This window comes from Macaca nemestrina, chromosome 1 (genome assembly GCF_043159975.1).
Source record: "Macaca nemestrina isolate mMacNem1 chromosome 1, mMacNem.hap1, whole genome shotgun sequence".
NCBI lineage: Eukaryota > Metazoa > Chordata > Mammalia > Primates > Cercopithecidae > Macaca > Macaca nemestrina.
In genome coordinates, this window is record NC_092125.1 from 24,979,225 (window position 1) to 25,001,164 (window position 21,940).

Here is a 21,940-nt window from a genome sequence, read left to right on the forward strand (position 1 = left end):
TCATAGAGGGTATTATCTAGTATAGGAGACCAATATTTATCAAATGATTTCATAAATAAGTGTAAAATTGCATCTGATAGAAGTGCCATAAAAACAGATGTATGGTGCAAGATCAAGGAAGACTTCCCTAAAGAAGGGATGATTGAACTAAAATCTGAAAAATGGGGGAAGCAGGTGAGGACTAACCGTCAGGCTGCAGAAATTGACTTCTACAAAGTCCATAGGCAGAAAGGAACTTGGTAAGAATGACAGCCAAAAGGAGACCAGTGTACTGGAAAGGGTGAGCCAAAGAGAACTCAGTGCAAGTTGAGGTTGAAGAGGAGGAAGGGGCCAGAGACCACAGGGCCTTGGAAATCATCAGGTTTGATCTCCTAGGTGGTAAGTGGACACCTGACCCAACCTTACCATAGTCCATCCATTCATCCAGACATCCAGCTCTTCATCCATCTGGCCATCTGTCTGTACAGCCACTCGGTCAGTCATCAAACCCTGACTGATCACCTTCCATCTGCTAGAGACACAGGTAAATAAGACCACCTAATCCACCTAATCTGTACCTTTATAGAGCTCACTGCCACCCCAACTAGGTGTTTAAGTCTTTACTATCTTCACCAAGTAATGAGATTCCAAAGATCTCTCTAGTTTTAACACCCAAAGATAATATCCCACGAACTGTACCCTTAATCCACCCCCACTGTCCAGTAATGCTTATTTGAAAATGCATCTTTTGGTCACAGAAAGTACTTGGTGCTAGAATGGAAATGAGCCAACACAACTGCTATTGTAAAACTCTATTATCTTCACCAAGCAATGAGATCTCTAAAGACCTCTCTAGTTTTAACATCCAAGATAATTTGGAATTGAATTAAATTGAGTCGATTAGGGTTATGGGGGAAAAGAAAGGCAGATAGGAGGCAGGACTAACTTGCAGCGCCCACTTGGATGAACAGAGCAGCATGTAGAGACTCACATCATGAACCTTTGCTCCAAGAACTACCACAGGAACATACTAGGAAAACTGAAACGATTCACAGACCCTTTCAAAGAAGCAGCTTGCTGCTGCAAACATCGTGAGATAGCCAAAACACTGTGAATGCCCAAAGAGTGAAAAGGGGAAAGTCTGCCTCCAAACACACATCCTCACTGAAGAACCTGAAAATCCAGATCACAGGAGAAGGATTTAACCATTCCTAGAGGTGAAATGAATTTAGAGAGCTGAGAAACATATAAAAGTAGAAACAGCAGCAGGAAGAGCCCTGTAGGCACTCCCAGTCCCCAGGGAAGCCATTTTTGACTTTATCTCACAGGAGTCCTTGGGGAGGGCAGCCAGGGGTATTGGGGAAGGACCACAGGGAAAATGAAACTTCCAGCTGAACTTTGTAATAATTTCAACAGGTGTAAATTGTCCAGGGCAGAATGGGGATGGGGGAATGGCAAACAGGAAGTGCAAACAAGAGCACAGAAGCCACCACAGGAGAGTAGTGGCCAGGCCTAAAATCTCTGCTTGCTTTTTCCTTAGGGAGGTTTGTAGCCTGGGGCAAGATCTCATCCCTGCTTACTGGCTGCCTAAATATAAACTCAGTGTTGTTGGTGGGGTATAGTGAAAATGAGACTGGCCTTGCTGGCTGTGTGGGAACTGGGTGAGGTGCCCACTGCCAGCTTTATCCCCACTTCCCTGGCAACCTGTATGATGCAGCAGAGGCAACCACAATCCCCCTGGGAACATAACTCCATTGGCCTGAGAACCACACCCCAACAGCAGCCACAACAAGCCCTGTCCGAGGAGAGTCTGAGCTCAGACACACCTAACCCCACCCCCACTCTGTGGTCTTTCTCTACATGCCCTGGTAGCCAAGGACAAAAGACATAATCTCTTGGAAGCTCTATGGCCTCACCCATCACCTGAGAAACCTGAATATTTATCCAGGAGACCTTAGGACAAGTTTGTTTCCCCTGCAGCTGTTGCTTTCCTGAAGGTGCCACCTCCTGGCTGGCAACCAGCTCAAGCCATTACAACAACTTATAAAAGAACAATGCTGCTCCAAGAAAGGAGAAAACAACAGCTAATTCTACCACCTGTAACATCCTGGCTAACCAGAGGTCCTGAGTCTGTACACATGACAACTTTACTGCTGACAACCAGCATTTGAGAAAACCAGTGCACCAAAGAAAACTGTAACCAAGGACCCTCACAGAGTCCATTTCACTCCCCTGCTACCTCCACTGGAGCAGGTACTGGTATCCATGACTGAGAGACCGGAAGGCAGATCACATCACAGGATTCTTTGTAGACACTCCCCAGTACAAGCCTGAAGCCCTGGTAGCTCCACTGGGTGGCTAGACCTAGAAGAGCAATAACAGTCACTGCAGTCCAGCTCTCAGGAAGCCCCATCTCTAGTGGAAGGAGGAAAGCACCACATCAAGAGAACATCACATGAGACAAAAGAATCTGAATAGTAGCCCTTGAGCCCCAGGTCTTTCCTCTGACATAGTCCAGCCAAATGAGAAGGAACCAGAAAAACAATTCTGGCGATATGACAAAGCAAGGTTCTTTAACACCCCCAAAAGATCACATTAGCTCACCAGCAATTAATCCAAACCAAGAAGAAATCTCTGTATTGCCAGAAAAAGAATTCAGAGGGTCGATTATTAAGCAACTCAAGGAGGCACCAGAGAAAGGTGAAAATCAACTTAAAGAAATTTTAAAAATAATACAGGATATGAACAAAACAAACTCCAGAAAAAATAGATAGCATCAATTTAAAAAATCACAACTGTTGGAAATGAAAGACACACCTAGGGAAATACAAAATACACTGGAATATTTCAACAATAGAATCAAACAAGTAGAAGAAAGACCTTAAGAGCTGAAAGACAAGGTGAGAGAATTAACAATAGTGATGCCATTTTTCTACCTTGGTGATTGTGTTTTCTGCCTTGGTGACAGTGTTCCCAGAAGCAAAGCAAATGTCACCCTCACCCATACCTTTAGCAGAGCATAACAACCCTGACCACAACAAAGTCTGACTGGCCCTTACCACATCCTTCCCCGGCCCCTTACAGTTCCAACCTGCCAGCACTTCCCCAACCCCTCTCCTGCAGAAACTTTATTATAAAAACCTCAGCTTTAAGCTATCAGGGTCTCAACCAGACTCCTGACTGAGACACCTTGCAGGCTTATTCCTGTGAATAAACCTGTTTGGCCATTGAGTTGCTTTCTCTCCATTGCTCTCTTCCTTTATATTTTCCTAACACAAGGTTTTCAAATTAACCCAATCCAACAAAGACAAAGAAAAAAGAATTTTTGGAAGATGAACAAAGCCTCCAAGAAGTTTAGAGCTATGTTAAATGACCAAACCTGAGAATAATTGGTGTTCCTGAGGAAGAAGAGAAATCTAAAAGTTTGGAAAACTTATTTGAGGGAATAATCAAGGAGAACTTCCCTGGCCTTGCTAGAGATCTAGACATTCAAAATCAAGAAGCTCAAAGAACACCCAGGAAATTCATTGCAAAAAGATTATCATCTAGGTATATAGTCATCCAGTTATCTGAAGTCAAGACAAAGGAAAGAATATTAAGAGCTGTGAGGCAAAAGCATCAAATAAATTATAAAGGAAAATCTATGAGAGTAACAGCAGATTTCTCAGCTGAAACACTACAGTCTAGAATGGATTGGGTTCCTATCTTTAATGTCCTTAAATAAAACAATTATTAGCCAAGAATTTTGTATCCAGCAAAACTAAGCTTCATAAATGAAGGAGAGATAGTATTTTTCAGACAAACAAATGCTGAGAGAATTTGCCACTACCAAGCCAGCACTACAAGAACTATTAAAAGGGGTTCTAAATCTTGAAACAAAACCTCAAAATACACCAAAATGAACTTATTTAAAGCATAAATCTCACAAGGCCTATAACACAATAACACAATTAAAAAAAAAGGTATTCGGGCAACAATCAGCATGATGAATAGAATAGTATCTCACATTTCAATAGGCAAGTTGAATGTAACTGGCCTAAATGCTCCACTTAAAAGAGACAGAATGGCTGAATGGATAAGAATTCACCAACCAAGTATCTTCTGTCTTCAGGAGACTCATGTAACACATAAGGACTCACATAAACTTAAGGCAAAGGAGTGGAAAAAGATATTCCAAGCAACTGGATACCAAAAGCAAGCAGCAATAGCTATTCTTGTATCAGACAAAACAGACCTTAAAACAACAACAGTTGAAAAAGACAAAGATGGACATTATATAATGATAAAATAACTAGTCCAACAGAAAAATATCACAATCCTAAATATATATGCACCTGACACTGGCACTCCCAAATTTATAAACAATTACTAATAGACCTAAGAAATGAGATAGACTGCAACACAATAATAGTGGGGAACTTCAGTACTCCACTGACAGCACTAGACAGATCATGAAGACAGAAAGTCAACAAAGAAACAATGGACTTAAACTATACCCTAGATCAAATGGACTTAGATATTTTCAGAACATTCTACCCACCAACTGCAGAATATACATTTTATTCATCAACACATGGAACATTCGCCAAGATAGACCGTATGATAGGCCACAAAACAAGTATCAACAAATTTAAAAAAATTGAAATTATATCAAGTACTTTCTCAGACCACAGTAGAATGAAGTTGGAAATCAACTCCAAAAGGAACCCTCAAAACCATGCAAATACATGGTAATTAAATAATCTGTTCCTGAATGATAGTTGGGTCAACAATGAAATCAAGATGGAAATTTAAAAATTACTTGAAGTGAATGATAATAGTAACACAACCTATCAAAACCTCTAGGATACAGCAAAAGCAGGGCTAAGAGGATAGTTCATAGCAATGAATGCCTTCATCAAAAAGTCTGAATGAGTACAAATAGACAATCAAAGGTCACACCTTAAGGAACTAGAGAAACAAGACAAACCAAATCCAAACCCAGCAGAAGAAAAGAAATAACAAAGACCAGAGCAGAACTAAATGAAATTGAAACCAACCAACAAACAAAAATACAAAACATAAATGAAACAAAAAACTGGTTATTTGAAAAGATAAACCAAAACTGATAGATCATTAGTGAGATTAACCAAGAAAAGAAGAGAGAAGGGCCAAATAAACTCAATTAGAATGAAACAGGAGATATTACAACCAATACCACAGAAATACAAAAGATTGTTCAAGGCTACTATGAATACCTTTACATGTATAAACTAGAAAACCTAGAGGAGATGGATAAATTCCTGGAAATACAAAGCCCTCCTAGATTAAACTAGGAAGAGATAGAAACTCTGAAACAGACCAATAACAAGCAGCGAGATTAAATTGGTAATAAAAACATTGCACATACACACATAAAAAGTCCAGGCCCAAATGGGTTCACAGCTAAATTCTATCAAACATTCAAAAAAGAATTGGTACTAATCTTATTGAAAGTATCCCAAAAGATAGAGGGAATCCTCCCTATATCATTCTATGAAGCCAGTATCACTCTAATATTGAAACCAGGAAAGGACATAACAAAAAAAGAAAACTACAGACCAACATCCCTGATGAACACAGAGGCAAAAATCTTCAACAAAATACTATCCAACTGAATCCAACAGCATATTAAAAAGATAATCCACCATGACCAAGTGGCTTTTATACCAGGAATGCAGGGATGGTTTAACATCTGCAAGTCAATAAATGTGATACAGCACATAAACAGAATTAAAAACAAAAATCACATGATCATCTCAATAAATGCAGAAAAAGCATTTAACAAAATTCAGCATTGCTTTATGCTTAAAACCCTCTGGCATAGAAGGGACATACCTTAAGGTAATAAAAGTCATCTATGACAAACCCACAGCCAATATTATACTAAGCAAGGAAAAGTTGAAAGCATCCCCCCTGAGAACTGGAACAAGACAAAGATGCCCACTTTCACCTCTTCCATTCAACATAGTACTGGAAGTCCCAGTCAGAGCAATCAGACAAGAGAAAGAAATAAGGGAATGCAAATCTGTAACGAAGAAGTCAAACTGTCACTGTTCACTGATGATATGCTCATATACCTAGAAAAACCTAAAGACTCATCCAAAAAGCTCCTACATCTGATAAATGAATTCGGTAAAGTTTCAGGATACAAAATCAATGTACACAAATCAGTAGCACTGCTATACGCCAACAGTGAACAAACTGAGAATCAAATCAAGAATTCAACCCTTTTTAAAATAGCTGCCAAAAAAAATGCTTAGGAAGATGCCTAACCAAGAAGGTGAAAGACCTCTACAAGGAAAGTTACAAAACACTGTTGAAAGAAATCATAGATGACACAAACCAATGGAAACACATCCCATGCACATGGATGGGTAGAATCAATATTGTGAAAAATGAGCATACTACCAAAACCAATCTACAAATTCAGTGAAATTCCCATCAAAATACCATCATCATTCTTCACAGAACTGGACAAAAAATTTCTAAAATTAATATGGAACCAAAAAAGAGCCTACACAGCCAGAGCAAGACTAAGCAAAAAGAACAAATCTGGAGGCATCACATTACCTGACTTCAAACTATATTATAAGACTATAGTCACCAAAACAGCATGGTACTGGTATAAAAATAGGCTCATAGACCAGTGGAACAGAATAGAGAACCCAGAAATAAAGTCAAATACTTATAGCCAACTGACCTTCAACACAGCAAACAAAAACATAAAGTGGGGAAAGGACACCATACTCAACAAATGGTGCTGGGATAGTTGGTAAGCTACATGTAGAAGAATGAAACTGGATCCTCATCTCTCACCTTATACAAAAATTAATTCAAGATGGATCAAAGACTTAAATCTAAGACCTGAAACCATAAAAATTCTAGAAGATTACATCAGAAAAACCCTTCTAGGCATTGGCTTAGGCAAAGACTTCATGACCAATAACCCAAAAGCAAATGCAACAAAAACAAAGATAAATAAATGGGACTTAATTAAACTAAAAAGCTTCTGCACAGCAAAAGAAATAATCAGCAGAGTAAACAGACAACCCACAGAGTGGGAGAAAATCTTTGCAAACCATGCATCCAACGAAGGGCTAATATCCAGATTTTACAAGGAACTCAAACAAATCAGCAAGGAAAAAAAAAAAACAATTCCGTCAAAAAGTGGGTTAAGGACATGAATAGACAATTCTCAAAAGAAGATACACTATGGTTAACAACAAACATATTTAAAAATGCTCAACATCACTAATTATCGGGGAAATGCAAATCAAACCACAACATGATACTACCTGACTCCAGCAAGAATGGCCATAATTTAAAAATCAAAAGATAGTAGATGTTGGCATGGATGTGGTGTAAAGGGAACACTTTACACTGCTTGTGGGAATGTAAACTAGTACAACCACTATTGAAAACAGTAGGGAGGTTCCTTAAGAACTAAAGTAGATCTCCCATTTGGTAGCAATCCCACTCCTGACTATATACCCAGAGGAAAAGAAGTCATTATGTGAAAAAGACTTGTTTATATGCGTACGTTTATAGCAGCACAATTCGCTTGTGAAAACATGGAACCAGCCCAAATGCCCATCAATCAACAAGTGGATAAAGAACATGTGGTGCATATATATACACACACATACACACACATACATACATACACATATACACACATATATATACACACACGCACATACACACATATATACATATATATGCTATGAAATAATAGCCAAAAAAATGGTCTAAAATAATGGCATTTGCAGCAACCTGGATTGAATTGGAGGCCATTATTGTAAGTGAAGTAATTCAGGAATGGAAAACCAAACATTGTATGTTTTCACTTATAAGTAGGGACTAAGGTATGAGGAGGCAAAGGCATAAGAATGATACAAAGGACTTTGGGGACTTTGGGGGAAGGATGGGAGGGGGTGAGGGATAGAAAATTACACATTGGATACAGTGTACACTGCTCTGGTGATGGGTGCACCAAACTCTCAGAAATCACCACTAAAGAACATGTCCATGTAACCAGACACCACCTGTTCCCCAAAAACCTATTGAAATATAAAAAAATTAGTTGATTAGCAGAACAATTATTTTGTAATAACCATCCACAAATTGTTGTCCAATTTCAGGAGAATGCTGTGCCCAGTGTCAACCAGGCCATGGAGAAGGAAATAACCTTGCCAGGAGAAAGGAGTAGCCTGTGAATCTACTCAGGATATGGCCAGACCTGCCCATGCAGCCTCTAGTGAACAAAGCTCACCCTTAATCCACTCCCACTCCCCAGTCATGCATATTTGAAAATGCATTTTTGGTCACAGGAGTACTTGGTGCTGGAATAGGAATGAGCCGGCACAACTGCTATCAGAAAACTCTCAGATACTATGGATGATGATGCCACATCATGCTGTCCTTGAGGTGGCATAGGCAGTTCTGGCCATGTCCTGGGTGGAGTCCCAGGCTACTTCTTTCTCCTGGCAAGAGCATTGGCCTTGCTGACGCTGAGCACACCATTCTCCCTAGGGTGGACTCATGTTGTGGATGCACGAGAGAATTGTTCTGCTAATCAATTCAACTTAATTCAATCTCAACTTGTCTCAGCTCAAGTCAGCTTTGTTCAGCTCATCTAGATTCTGCTCAACTCAACTTTACTCAGCTTAATTCATCCATGCATCTAGGCTTCCAATAAGCATTTCTTACCTGTCAAAGTCTGCATTGAGTCTGGGAATCCAGCTGGGGTTGCTTCCACTAACCAACCCACCTCCCTGTTCTAATCTAAATGGTATCTGTGTATTGTGTAGAGAACACTGGACCTACAGCAGGACTGCCCTATGTTCTCAACTTAGCCCTGCCATTTACTTACTGCCTTGGACAATTTTCTTAATCTTTCTGAGCTACAGTTTTCTCATCGGTAATGCAGGAATAAAAACAATACCTCATTTGTGGAGGGTTTGTCAGAATTAAATTCATAGAACGCACTCACAAATGGTATCCATTAAATCCTCCCTCTCTAGACCTAAAGGAAAGACTAAGCAGACAAAAGAAAATGGCCCAAAGCTCATCTGAACACCTCGAAAACAGGACAACTCACTAGAAAGGCATTTACTAGTGAACTACGGTGTGGTCCCATCCCCACCACCATAGTGCAGTCCCAAGTCTTGTCTCTGCTCTAGACTCTCCACGTTCCTAAAGGTCTCTTTTTGACAACTGCACTGAATTATTTTTGGGAAATTGCTTTGACATTTACCCAAGTTACTTTCTTTGCTTCCCTGGGCTCAGCCTGACTCTTGATTTCATGTGCTCAGAATCAGTACCTGTGCATTTGAGTTCATCTTTGGCATTTCACTTGGTGGTATGCCAGTCCTTCATCATTAGCCCATTCCCTTACAAACTTGGAGAAGGAATGGAGAACAGAGGGAACAGAAAGAGTGGTGGCAACCTATTCAGTCCAGCAGAAGACTGGCAAAGGCACAATTAAGGACATCCTATAGATTGATAGCAGAGGAAAAAGAGACAAAATTTTTTAAATGAGCAGCAGGACATCCAAGAAAGTGAAGCCACATCAGGGTGGGTTCCCCCAAGCACAGACATACACTCTTGCCTTCCCAACATAGACCACCATGTCATTAAACATCACACAGCATCAGTGCCAACTGTGATCTGAAAACAGGTGGGCATCTGAGTCACAGGATGCCCAGTGTTCTCTATTCTTGGGTCCTTAAACTTAGGAAGGCTTTGCCTTGATCATTCGTTGTTTCCTACTTGTTGCTAAAATCAGAACCAGGTTTCTCATCTAAAAGAATGCCTTTAATTCAGATGCTGCAGGCTTATCTCACATGAATATCCTCTTCCCTCAGGTGTTCGATGGTCTCAGATGCAGAAACAGAAAGCATTTTCATGGAACCCATTCACCTCTCCTCAGCCATTGCAGCCAAACAGATCATCAATGAAGGTAATGCAATCAAAAACTGGGTGGAAGCAAAGTCCAGTGGTCATCTGGAGACCCTTAGAGGGGGGCCATTGGAAGATGTCAATGTGCCTCTCAGGTGCTGCCCATTACGTTAGGAAGAGCAGATCTGCAGAAGGTAGTTCTGCCAACTCCACCTCCTCAACTTTGATAGGAAGGAAGTGGAAATAATTATACATCAGCATGAACAGGGACAACCAGAGAGTCAGCACCAATCTGTTCCTAGGGCCTCCTGCTCAATTTTTGGTTACGTCAGGGGTCCTGAGGTGGCTTATGGCAGAGGCACAGACCTGAGAGCCCAAGAAATGGCCAGAAGCATCCAGAGGGTTCTCTTCCAAGGGAGCCCAGACTTAGACCTGCACTTCCACCAGTGCTTAAAGATGCTTCAAACTGAAGGGTGCATGGGAAGGAGGGAAAAGCTTGGGTGGGGAGCACCCAATATTAAATATGTTCATATTTACACAGTAAAATTTTGAAGCAGACAACATATTATTGTATTTCATTCAAAGATACTTATCTAGATTAGATGGATTTTTTTTCTAATCAATTTCAGGTAAATAATCTTTTGCAATTTCTTTCTTCCCCTTTCTTCTCCCTTCTCCCTGGGTAGCCTCACAACTCTGGTGAGATGGGGTGGAGTGGGATAAGGTGCACACTGATGAAGCAAGGCCCAGCTGGCCTTTGGACTTAATCTTGCAACCACCGCTGGTGGCCACAATCCTTTCCTTGGTCTTTCATTATGAGAATCACATGCTACTCTTTGTCCATTCTCACTCTGGTCCCTTCTTTGTCCCCTGACCCTTTTGGGTCTCCACCAGGATCTCTAGAGGACATCTGGACCTCTTGCACACTTCACATAGAACCAGAAATTTGACTTGCTGTTGCTGACTGTTCTGGGCATTCTAGGAGGCCCCATCTTCTCAAAGACTCATCTGCTTCGGGGGATTTTTTTTTTCTTTTTCTTCCATACCTAGGGTCTCTGTTATCTTGCTCCAAGATATCTTATCCCAAGATATCTTGCTCCAAGATATCTTATCCCAAGATATCTTGCTCCAAGATATCTTATCCCAAGATATCTTGCCCCCAAACCCAGGCAGTGTCTTCACCCTGGTCCAGTTCTCTCTGAATTGCTCCTAGTGCCACCATAGCTCTGGAAAGTCTTTTCTTCCTCTTTTGTGGTTGGAAGTTTCCCTAACCTTCCATTCTGCATCATCTCTGCTTTGTGCTTCATTCTATGGATCATTTTCCAGGCTTTGGTTCTTGATAAGTAAAAGTCCAGCTTTAGGAATTGTGGGGAGAAAAAAAATAAAAAACTTTTTCTCTCTTTGAAAGCTTCACTTTCAAGTCTATAGAATGCTATGGACATTCAGTCTAGTTTGAAACCAAAAGATGTGCAATGCCTTTTTTTATCCTGGCTCTTTATTCTTCCCTTCTCTGGGGGCATCAAATCTAAGTTTCATTAGCCTTAGTGGCTGAAGGGCTGTAGGGGGAGAAAAAACAATATATTAGAGAGAAAGAAAAATGTATCAGGTGATATTTCAAAACACCGCCATGCTCACTAGTGATCACAGGGGTAAAAATGTGTGTTGAAAACCTTCTGCTTTCATGAAAGTCTGCATATGCCACACATCCGAGAGTGTAGGGGAGAAATGTGTGGGCTTTACTCTCTGCTGAAGAAATGTCAGGTAATAGAAAGAAATTGATGCAGGGAGGGAGGCAAACTCTACAGAGGCTGAAGTGTGAACAGAGACCTAGGGAAAGCAGGAGTTGCCATCAGGGGTGAAGGGCTGGGACATTTGTTTTTAAATTGAAAAGAAAAGAAATGGAAACAACACCTGCTAGATAAATAGCCGAGGAAGACAATACTGTGTATTTTAATGAGGTGTCAGGAGTCCCATTTTTTATATGTAGTAAGGGAAAGACATCTAAGTAGACAACGGAAGGAGAGGGGGCTGCATTTGCTATGAAAGACCCCAGGAGAGCCAGGGGAGAAAACTGCATGGTGGAGAAAATAGGAACACTTCATCTATTTTTAAACAAAATAGAGCTCTGGGATTGCAGGAGTTTTCTTCTTTCTGCGTTTGAAATGAAGATCAGAGAACGTTTAGAGCTGAGCCCTGATGTAGGGACGTGGGGGCCCCTCAGGGGGGTTAGAGGAGGGAAGAGAGGAGGGAAATGAAATCCTGAGCCCCAGGCAGAACCCAAGGCTCTCAGGATTTGCAGTCCATGAGCAGCAAGCCCTGCTTACAGACTCCTGGGAGGAGCAGATTCCATGAGGGGCTGGGCCAAGTCTACCCTCCAAATGTGGCTGGACTCTCTCTGCAGCCCCCACCCAGAGACTGCCCATCAGGGAAAGAGATGGTGCCAACAAGAGGCTATGGGGAACACAGAGGACACATCTTTCCAGCTTCTTTTCTCTCTCTCTCTCTCTGTTCAGTATTTTTGGCTACCACATGAGAGGAACGATTTTGTTTTTCTTATTTTTGTCTAACTTAAAGAAAGAAAACATCTTACATTTCCCCAAATTTGATAAACTGTGAGCAAATATATTATTAGAAGAAGATAAAGATTCACCCCAGATGTGAGTGAGTTGGGATTTGAGTTCATTTGGAGTTTGAACTTTTCGGACCTGTTGTCAGAAAGGCCCTGAGTCACGTTTTGAGATTAGAATGAGAGCTCATGGCCAATCTTTGCCACCTATCTGTGGGCTGGGAGGCTGAGAATCATAGGTCCTTACATTCTAGTAGGGGGAAGGAGACAATACAAGAAATAAATCAGTAAATTAGATGTATATTAGAAGGTAATATTGCATAAATCACTGCTGAAAGTTTTACTTTTCCCAGGGTTATTTGCAATCCATATGTAAAAGAGTCAAACTAACAGAGTGAATTATACTATGAATGAACGCCATTCACTCATTTGGTAAATACTCCTACCTTTTTTCTTTCTTTTTTTTTTTTTTTTGAGACAGAGTCGTTCGTTCTTTTTGACCAGGCTGGAATGCAATGGCGCGCTCTCAGCTCACTGCAACCTTCACTTCCCAGGTTCAAGTGATTCTCCTGCCTCAGCCTCCCAAGTAGGTGGGATTACAGGCGCTCACCACCACGCTTGGCTAATTTTGTATTTTTTGTAGAGACAGTGTTTCACCATGTTGGCCAGGTTGGTCTTGAACTCCTGACCTCAGGTCATCCGCCCACCTCAGCCTCCCAAAGTGCTGGGGTTACAGACGTGAGCCACTGCGCCTGGCCGGTAAATACTTCTGAGCATCCACTTTGTACTGGGCACTGTGGGAATCATTAAGTACGAATCAAAGTACACCTAGTACTTAAGGAACTTGGTCTAAAAAATTATTGACCAGCTTCTGAGAAGCATGGGAGGGAGTAAAAGAAATTGGATCCCCTTTACCCACATCTATACAGTCCTCTTGCTGACCCTGATTACAAGTGTCTGGGCCAGTGCAGCAGGTACCCTGGGCCCAATTAAAATCCTTCCTGGGAGATCCTGCTGGCATTCAGTTCACGGCCAAAATCTTGGCAGCGAACTGGCCAAGAGCATGTTCCCCCCAGGAACAAGGAAGGCCATGATATTCCTAACTCTCTGATGAGACTGCTGCCTGTCTCCTCTAGAACTCAAGCCACGGGGGGTCAGAGCAGATGCAGAGTGTCCAGGCATGCTGGAGTCTGCTGAACAGCTGCTGGTGGAGGACCTGTACAACCGCGTCAGGGAGAAGATGGACGACACCAGCCTCTATAATACGCCCTGCGTCCTGGACCTACAGCGGGCTCTGGTTCAGGATCGCCAAGAGGCTCCCTGGAATGAGGTGGATGAGGTCTGGCCCAATGTCTTCATAGCTGAGAAGTGAGTCTGACTGCTCTTCATGACCCTTTGTCCTACCCCTCTGGTTAGTGCCTGAGACAGACGAAACTCTCCCAACTTTCACCAAAGGCACCCATAGGTCCATCCAGCACAATGAGGCTGCCTAGCCACTTACCCTGCCCCAGTCCAGAGAAAGGCCCCTTCAGTCACCTGCATTCAGAGGTCTCCAGGCAAGATGCCGCCATGACTGCTTATCCTTTGCCCTCTTGCCAGGACTCTCTTGTCCCTCAAGAAGGCCTTCTCTGGGCCTCCTTTCCTGCCACAGAGTCTTGCCAACTTCACCATCTCATGACATCTGTAGCTACCACAGAACCAGACACTAGGAGCCATTGATAATAATATTGACATGCATATGTAATTACCAACGTAGGAAAACGTTCACAATACAGTAAGAAAGATTACAAGAGAAGACATGTAAGTAAGTGTGCTGCTAATTGAGCAATAGATGTGTGTGTATGTGCGTGCATGTTTTTGTATAGACAACAGTTAGAAGGAAATGTGAGAAAATGATAACAATGTTTCTCTCTGGGAGGTGTTTTTACAAGTGGTTTTTATTTTCTCTTTAGATTTCCTTTGACTTGTACAGGTTTCCTAAAGTAGACATTGTTTTTATAATCCAAAAACTATTATTTTCTAAAAGTTTATCGGGGCTTCCAGAACAAAAACAACTCACTCACATCCTATTTCTTTAGGATGCCAGTGCATAATTGCTACCACCAGGTTAATTAGTGAAACAAATATTTTGCTGATTCATCAAATACTTAATGAGATGTTTTCCCAATGTAATTATCTGGATATCCAGAAGCAAAGGAGGAAATTTGGCCTCAGGGGAGGGAATAGGGAAAACAGCATTGGACAGTGGGTCTCATCTTCACCAAGGAGTCATCCGTTGCCTAGAACTTGATCCTCAGCGCTGGGCACCAAATCCTACGTGATCTTTAGATAGATCTTCAGATCCAGGAGCATTCATCTCATGGTCACTAAGAACCCAGCCATCGCCAGGTATCCTTAGCTAAAAGCGTTTGGTCCTTCTCGGACAACCTGTCCTCAGGGCCTCTTCAAACGAAGCTACACTTATACAGCTACAGCAAAAAGTGCTCTGAACTAGAAATCTAAAACACTAGTTCTTGTTGTCTTTTACTCCTTTCACACTCTTGGGAAGTTATAAGAGCTCTCAGATTGAGTTTTATAATCTTCAAATGGGAATAAAACTAGTGTCCCTGTCTACTTCTTAAATTTATTGTTAGGATAACATGAACTAATGCATGTGAAAGGATTTTGACAGTTATAAGCATGCCATATCAATGCAGAATACACTTAATTTTATTATTTGTGCCTGCCACTTTTGTGCCTTGATGAATGTCCATTCCCAAGGCATGAGGTTTTAAACTACAAGTCTCTGGATCATTCAAATGTTTCCTTTCACGTCACTTTGTTGGCCTCTTCATCTCGTCCTTCCTTGCCTAACTCCCTGTCTTTTCTCCCTTTTGCTGAGGCCAAGCCATCAACTCTTTCTATAATGGTATTTGCAGTGATCCCCAGACAACCAGGGCAGAAAAGGAGGTACTTGCCCAGCTGCGGCCCCAGACCGGCTGAGGCAGGCTCGCCATGGCAGTGGTGACACACCTTTCTAGTTCCGACTCTGGCAAACAGGTCCCTGCCTCTTCCCCCAGGAGTGTGGCTGTGAACAAGGGGAGGCTGAAGAGGCTGGGAATCACCCACATTCTGAATGCTGCGCATGGCACTGGCGTTTACACTGGCCCCGAATTCTACACTGGCCTGGAGATCCAGTACCTGGGTGTGGAGGTGGATGATTTTCCTGAGGTGGACATTTCCCAGCATTTCCGGAAGGCGGCTGAGTTCCTCGATGAGGCGCTGCTCACTTACAGAGGTGAGAGGGGTCTGCCTGCTCCAGGCTGCTGGAATTCCACAGGGGGAAGAGCAACGTGGGGAATGTTAAGAAAACCTGATTAGTTGGCGTGTCTGGAGGGTATCTGTCTTAAGAACACCGTTTTCTCTAAGAAAAGGAGAAAAGACAGGATAATCATTCATCCAGTAAATAATTACTGAGTGCCTAGCATGTACCAAGTACCATTCTAGGCACTGTGGTGAAAGATACAGGCAACGCTTCCAGCCTTTGACTCTTACACTGTAAAAGGGGACAGAAAATGAAAAAAAGAGAGAAAAATGTCAGATGGTGATAAGCGTCAGGCAGAGACTAGCTAGGACAATGTGCTAGAGCGACCGACTAGCTCCTTGGAGAGCATGGTGGAGGAGGCCTTCTGACAATGGGACATTTAAGCCAAGTGACAAAGAGCTAGCCATGGGAAAACTGGAAGAAGAGCATTCCTGCGGAAGAGAACTAGTAGTGCAAAGATCCAAAGGTGGAAAGCTTGGTGTGTTCAGGAATCAAAGGCCAGTGTGGATGAGCATGGTGGATGAAGATTGGAGTGGCAGGGCCTCCCCACCCCATCAAACAGGAAGCTAAAAGCCAGGGTAAGAAATTGGAGCAGCACCTTGATCTGATTTATGTTTTAGAAAACTCCCTCCCTCCACCTTGAAGAACAGACCGAGTTGGAAAAGTAGAGAGTAGTGCTTTATATGCTTTCATAGAGAGGGGCTGCTATTGCTATATCCAAGTGAAAGGCGACATGAGACTAGTCTACAGAGGTCACAGACCTCAGGGAGGAGGGGTAGAGCCCATGCAATGGGGCCGACAGCCTGACTGGGAAGAGTTCAGAATTTGGTGTCCAGAAACCTGGGTTTGAGTCCAGGATTTGCTACACTGTATATACAATGTGACCTTGGGCCATTTCCTTTAGCCCTGGGAACTGCAGTTTCCTTATACAGAGAACAAAGACAAAAATATCAAATCCTAAAGTTGCTGTGAGGAATAACGTTTTAAAAATGCATATAAAGTAACTCCCTTGGGACAACACTTGGCACAATAAATGCTTTAAAAATTATAGCCATTGCTATAATAATATTGTTAATAATTTCCTGGAAAGGGCATTTCCTGTCACCACCAATGGCCAGGTTAGGTAACTTCTAATGGAAATTACAAGCACACATATTTTCTTTTTTTATTATTTTTACTTTTTATTTTTAGAGACAGGATGCAGCTCTGTTGCCCAGGCTGCTGGAGTGCTCACTATAGCCCTGACCTCCTGGGCTCAAGTGATCCTCCCACCTCGGCCTCCCAAAGTGCTGAGATTACAGGAGTGAGCCACCATGCCTGGCCAAATACACATATTTGATATATGTGTGTGTATGTGTGTGTGTAAATTTTATATATAGAGAGAGAGGTATGTATGTGTATGTATACACATATACATATATACACACATATATACATACACACACATATAAACAGTTTTCAGTTTTCTCCTCTTTTCAATGCTTAAAAACTCCTTTTTAAGGCCGGGCACGGTGGCTCAAGCCTGTAATCCCAGCACTTTGGGAGGCCGAGACGGGCGGATCACGAGGTCAGGAGATCGAGACCATCCTGGTTAACACGGTGAAACCCCGTCTCTACTAAAAAAAATACAAAAAACTAGCCGGCCGAGGTGGCGGACGCCTGTAGTCCCAGCTACTCGGGAGGCTGAGGCAGGAGAATGGCCCGAACCCGGGAGGCGGAGCTTGCAGTGAGCTGAGATCTGGCCACTGCACTCCAGCCTGGGTGACAGCGCGAAAAAAAAAAAAAAAAAAAAAAAAAAACTCCTTTTTTTTTTTTTTTTTTTTTGAGGCGGAGTCTCACTCTTGTCACCCGGTCTGGAGTGCAATGGTGCCATCTACGGATCACTGCAACCTCCGTCTCCTGGGTTCAAGCGAGTCTTCTGCCTTAGCATCCCGAGTAGCTGGGATTACAGACGCCCGCTACCACGCCCAGCTAATTTTTGTATTTGTAGTAGAGACGGGATTTCGACATGTTGGCCAGAGTGGTCTCGAACTCGCAACCTCAGGTGATCCGCCCGCCTCGGCCTCCAAAAGTGCTGGGATTACAATAAGCCACCGCGCCCGGCCGAAAAAACTCCATCTTTTTAAAATGTAGGACGTTTGACCAATGTGGGATTGAAAGGGTCTGTCGGTCGTCTGCGGCCTGGAGAGTGTGTCCCACCTCGCTCGGTGGCCCTGGCGCGCACCGGCCGACCTCGAGGCGGAGCTCCAGCATGTGGACACGGCCACGAGCCGGCGGTCCCCAGCAGCATCCCAGGGCGGATAAGACCGATCCCAGAATGTGGAACGCATCGCAGAAGCTATAGCCAGCGTTGGGGATGGAGGGAAGAAGAACGCGCCCAAACGCGGAGGCGGAGTCGGTGCCAGGAGCCGCGCGGGCTCAGCAGGAAGTTTCCTGTCGCGGGTGCAACCCAGGCGCGGCCTTCCCTGCAGCATACCCAAGGCGGGCTGGGTCATGCTGGCCAGGAGCCAGCTTGTCAGCTACACCCGGCCCGAGAGCGTAGGTCTGAGAGCAGGGTGTCCAGATCCCTTGCAGGGGCCAGTGTGCCCTGCGGGCATCTCCTCCCTATTCAGCCTCACTCTCCCGGCCAGGCAGCGAAAGGCCCTTATTGTTGCTGTGCTTGTTGCTTTTGTGGGTCGTTCCTACTCCACCGCAGAGAGGTCGTGGCATCCCTATAATTACTCCCTGAGCCTTAGGTCCTGTGGTTTCCTCTACTCTAGGATGCTTGGGAGTCAGTTCTCCAGAACAGCGAAAGAAACACCTGGCGCCGGCGTTTTACGTGATAATCACAAAGAGCCTATAAGGGGGTGTTGTTATTTACATTGTACACACTGGGAAGTTGAGATCCATGGAAGATTAAGTGGTGACTTTGTATGGTGCACGGTGTAATAATCAAGATTCTCTTTGTTGCTAGTGTGTGGAAACCATCTCAAACTCCTTTACAAGCAGCAAAGGCATTAATTCTGAAGATGCAGGAAAGAAGCCAAAGACAGGAGCCTGGCACGCGGGGCAGGCCTGGAACAAGGACTGGACAATCTCAGGACTCTTGGCTTCTCTCTTCTTTCTCTCTCTACTTCAGATAGCAAATGGCCATCCACAGGCCTGACATCAAACTAGCTAATTTCCTGCCTCAGTCCCATTTCCAAATTTCCTGGAGAATTTGTCAGATACTGGTCCTTTTGTGTACCCTGAGTTCCATCAACAGTGGCAAGTGGGGTGGCTTCTGGGCAAATACAGGTGTGGAGAGGGGTACGTTCTGAGGAAAGAGGGAATTTTGAATTGGGAGAGTATAGTACAATTGCCTGCCATATAAAGGCATACTGAGAGTGTAGAGAATTCAAATCCAGTCTTGCTCAAGTCTGATGCTCTTCCCCAGTAGCTGTACTCTTAAAAAAAAAAAAAAAAAAATTTTTTTTTGAAGGTCCTTTTTTTGAGTCTCACTCTGTCACCCAGGATGGAGTGCAGTAATGTGATCTTGGCTCACTACCTCCGCCTCCCAGACTCAAGGGTTCTCATGCCTCAGCCTCCTGATCAGCGGCAATTGCAGGCACGTGCCACTACTGCTCAGCTAATTTTTGTATTTTTAGTATTGACAAGGGAACCATGTTGGCCATGCCAGTCTCAAACGCCTGACTTCAAGTGATCCACCACCTCGGCCTTCCATGGTGCTGGGATTACAGGTGTGAGCCACCATGCCCGGCTTGTACTTTTCAAATTTTAAAAACAGGGACTCTTCACAATCAGCCCTGCTGGTAATCAAAATGGTAACTCTGCAAATTAGAAAAACGCTACCTTCCTCAAACCATTTTACTGTTGGAAAATTTTCACCATAACCCAAGTATATTTTGATATTTTCATTTCGATGTGAAGAGTCCCCCTAGAGTTGTGCAGAGAAGAATCTATATGGCATCAGCCTACCTCTAACAGAGAAGACAGAAAATCCTGTTGCTGCTCTGGGTGAAGTGGGTAAAGATCCCTGAGTCTCACCCACCCAGCCTCTCTCTTGTCCTTCTGGCTGCCCTTGAGGCTACTCAGAGGAGTCCCAGTGTGCTAGGAACACAGCAGGAAAGACGTGACCCCCCAACCTGGTCTACACCAGACTGAGTCTAAGTAGTATTTGATGCCCCTGTGAAGAAGACTGGCTGGTCGTGTCCTGAAGGGTCCTGAAGTAAGCTGGTCTGGTGATTCCACCTCCAAAGAAAACCAGTGAGACTTTGAGACTCGTCACAGTATATGGTAGCCTGGTCAGATGGTGAAGGGGAGGTCCTTGTAAGGGACAGCTAAGCCCTGAGCTGAGGGTGAGAGGAGAAAAAAGACAAGTGCTTCTGTAGATGCTCCTTATAAGGCTTTTGCTTGTTTTTTTGTTTGTTTATTCATTTTGTTTTGTTTTGGAGACAGAGTCTCACTCTGTTGCCCAGGCTGGAGTGGAGTGGTGCGATCTCAGCTCACTGCAGCCTTTGCCTCCTGGGTTTAAGTGATACTCCTGCCTCAGCCTCCCGAATAGCTGGAATTACAGGCACGCACCACCACGTCCAGCTAATTTTTGTACTTTTAATAGAGACAGGGTTTTGCCATGTTGGCCAGGCTGGTCTTGAACTCCTGGCCTCAAGTGATCCACCCACCTCGGCCTCCCAAAGTGCTGGGATTACAGATGTGAGCCACCGCACCCTTATTTGTTTCTTTTTGAGACAGGGTCTCATTCTGTTGCCTGAGCTGGAATGCAGTGGGACAATCACCACTCACTGCAGTCTCAACCTCCTGGGCTCACGTGATCCTCCCACCTCAGCCTCCCAGTAGCTGAGACTACAGGCGCTTGCCATGGTTTTTTGTTTTTGTTTTTCAGAGATGAGGTTTCGCTATGTTGCCAGGCCGGTCTCAAACTCCTGGCCTCAAGCGATCCTCCAACTTGTCCTCCCAAAGTGCTGGGATTACACACATGAGCCACCACGCCCTGGCCTGTGGCTTTGACTCTGCTGATTTACCTCCCTCTAGTGGCTGCTGGCTCTTGGCAGTAACACCTTTCATCATTACTGGGCCTCAAGTCCCCTGAATTTTCTGTCTCTGACCTCCTGTGTGACAAAGACATGACCTTAACTGCTGCAAAGATATAATAATAAGTCACCTCCCATCTCATATTGTTAGAGAGGATTTTTAACTGATTTAGCAAACATCCCCAAAGACTGTTGGCAAGTTAGATTGATGAGAGCAGGGAGAAGGTCTCCAGTGGTCCCAGTCTGCATTTTAAACAGCTATTATGATGAAGGCATAGGAGGCATATTTGTCCCGTTCATGAAGGATGCAAAGCCGAAAGGGAGGCTAGAAGCAGATAACTGATCTGTTGAACCCACCAAAAGATGTTAGTAGGAATTTGTGAAATTATCCTTAAGTTTAAAAATGACTGCACATTAAAAGGAACATGACTTAATTGCAATTTTTAAAAACTGTTTTACAAGTTTCAGTTGATGGATGTAAAAGATAACTTGAGTTCACTGTGTGGCATATCTACCCATATTGCAAGCTTATATGGCATCAGTAAAGCCCCAGTGACCCAAACAAGGGTGGGGAAGGGCCCACTCTACTCTGTGTGAGTGAGTCAGTCCAAACCTGAAATATCTTGCTCCATCCTGAATACAAACTCCTAAAAAAAAAAAAAAAAAAAAAAAAAAAAATCCTGATAAATTCAAGTTTTGACCTGGAGGAAAGTAGCTAGAATAGTAAGAGAACATGAGAAGACGTTCAAATAATGTTTGAAGGACTCAAAATAGCCAGAAAAAGATTTTATATATATATAAAATATATATATGGAAGAATATGATATATATATCATATATATGATATACATGGAAGAATATGATATATATGAATATGACTATGATATATGATTATGAATATGAATATGATATATGGATATGATATGAATATGAATATGATATATGGATATGATATGAATATGAATATGATATATGGAAGAATATGATATATATATGGAAGAATATGATAGCAATCTTCTTAAGGATTTTTGTATAAAAGCCCTGTTTCATACAATGTATTCATTGTTGACTTTATAATGTCAGAGCAGGAATATTAGATGCTTGTTACAGAAATTTATACTTTTCCCTAACATATGAAAG

At 43.1% G+C, this 21,940-nt stretch overlaps 1 protein-coding gene across 1 annotated transcript in view; it reads left to right on the top strand.

Annotated features, from left to right (window-relative positions):
• STYXL2 (serine/threonine/tyrosine interacting like 2) overlaps positions 1-21,940 on the top strand; it is a 43,244-nt gene that overhangs the window by 13,344 nt on the left and 7,960 nt on the right. Inside the window, exons 3-5 of the mRNA XM_011760382.2 lie at positions 9,867-9,961; positions 13,603-13,834; positions 15,526-15,743. Of these exons, the coding sequence (XP_011758684.2) occupies positions 9,867-9,961; positions 13,603-13,834; positions 15,526-15,743 (545 nt within the window). The remainder of the gene's footprint in view (positions 1-9,866; positions 9,962-13,602; positions 13,835-15,525; positions 15,744-21,940) is intronic.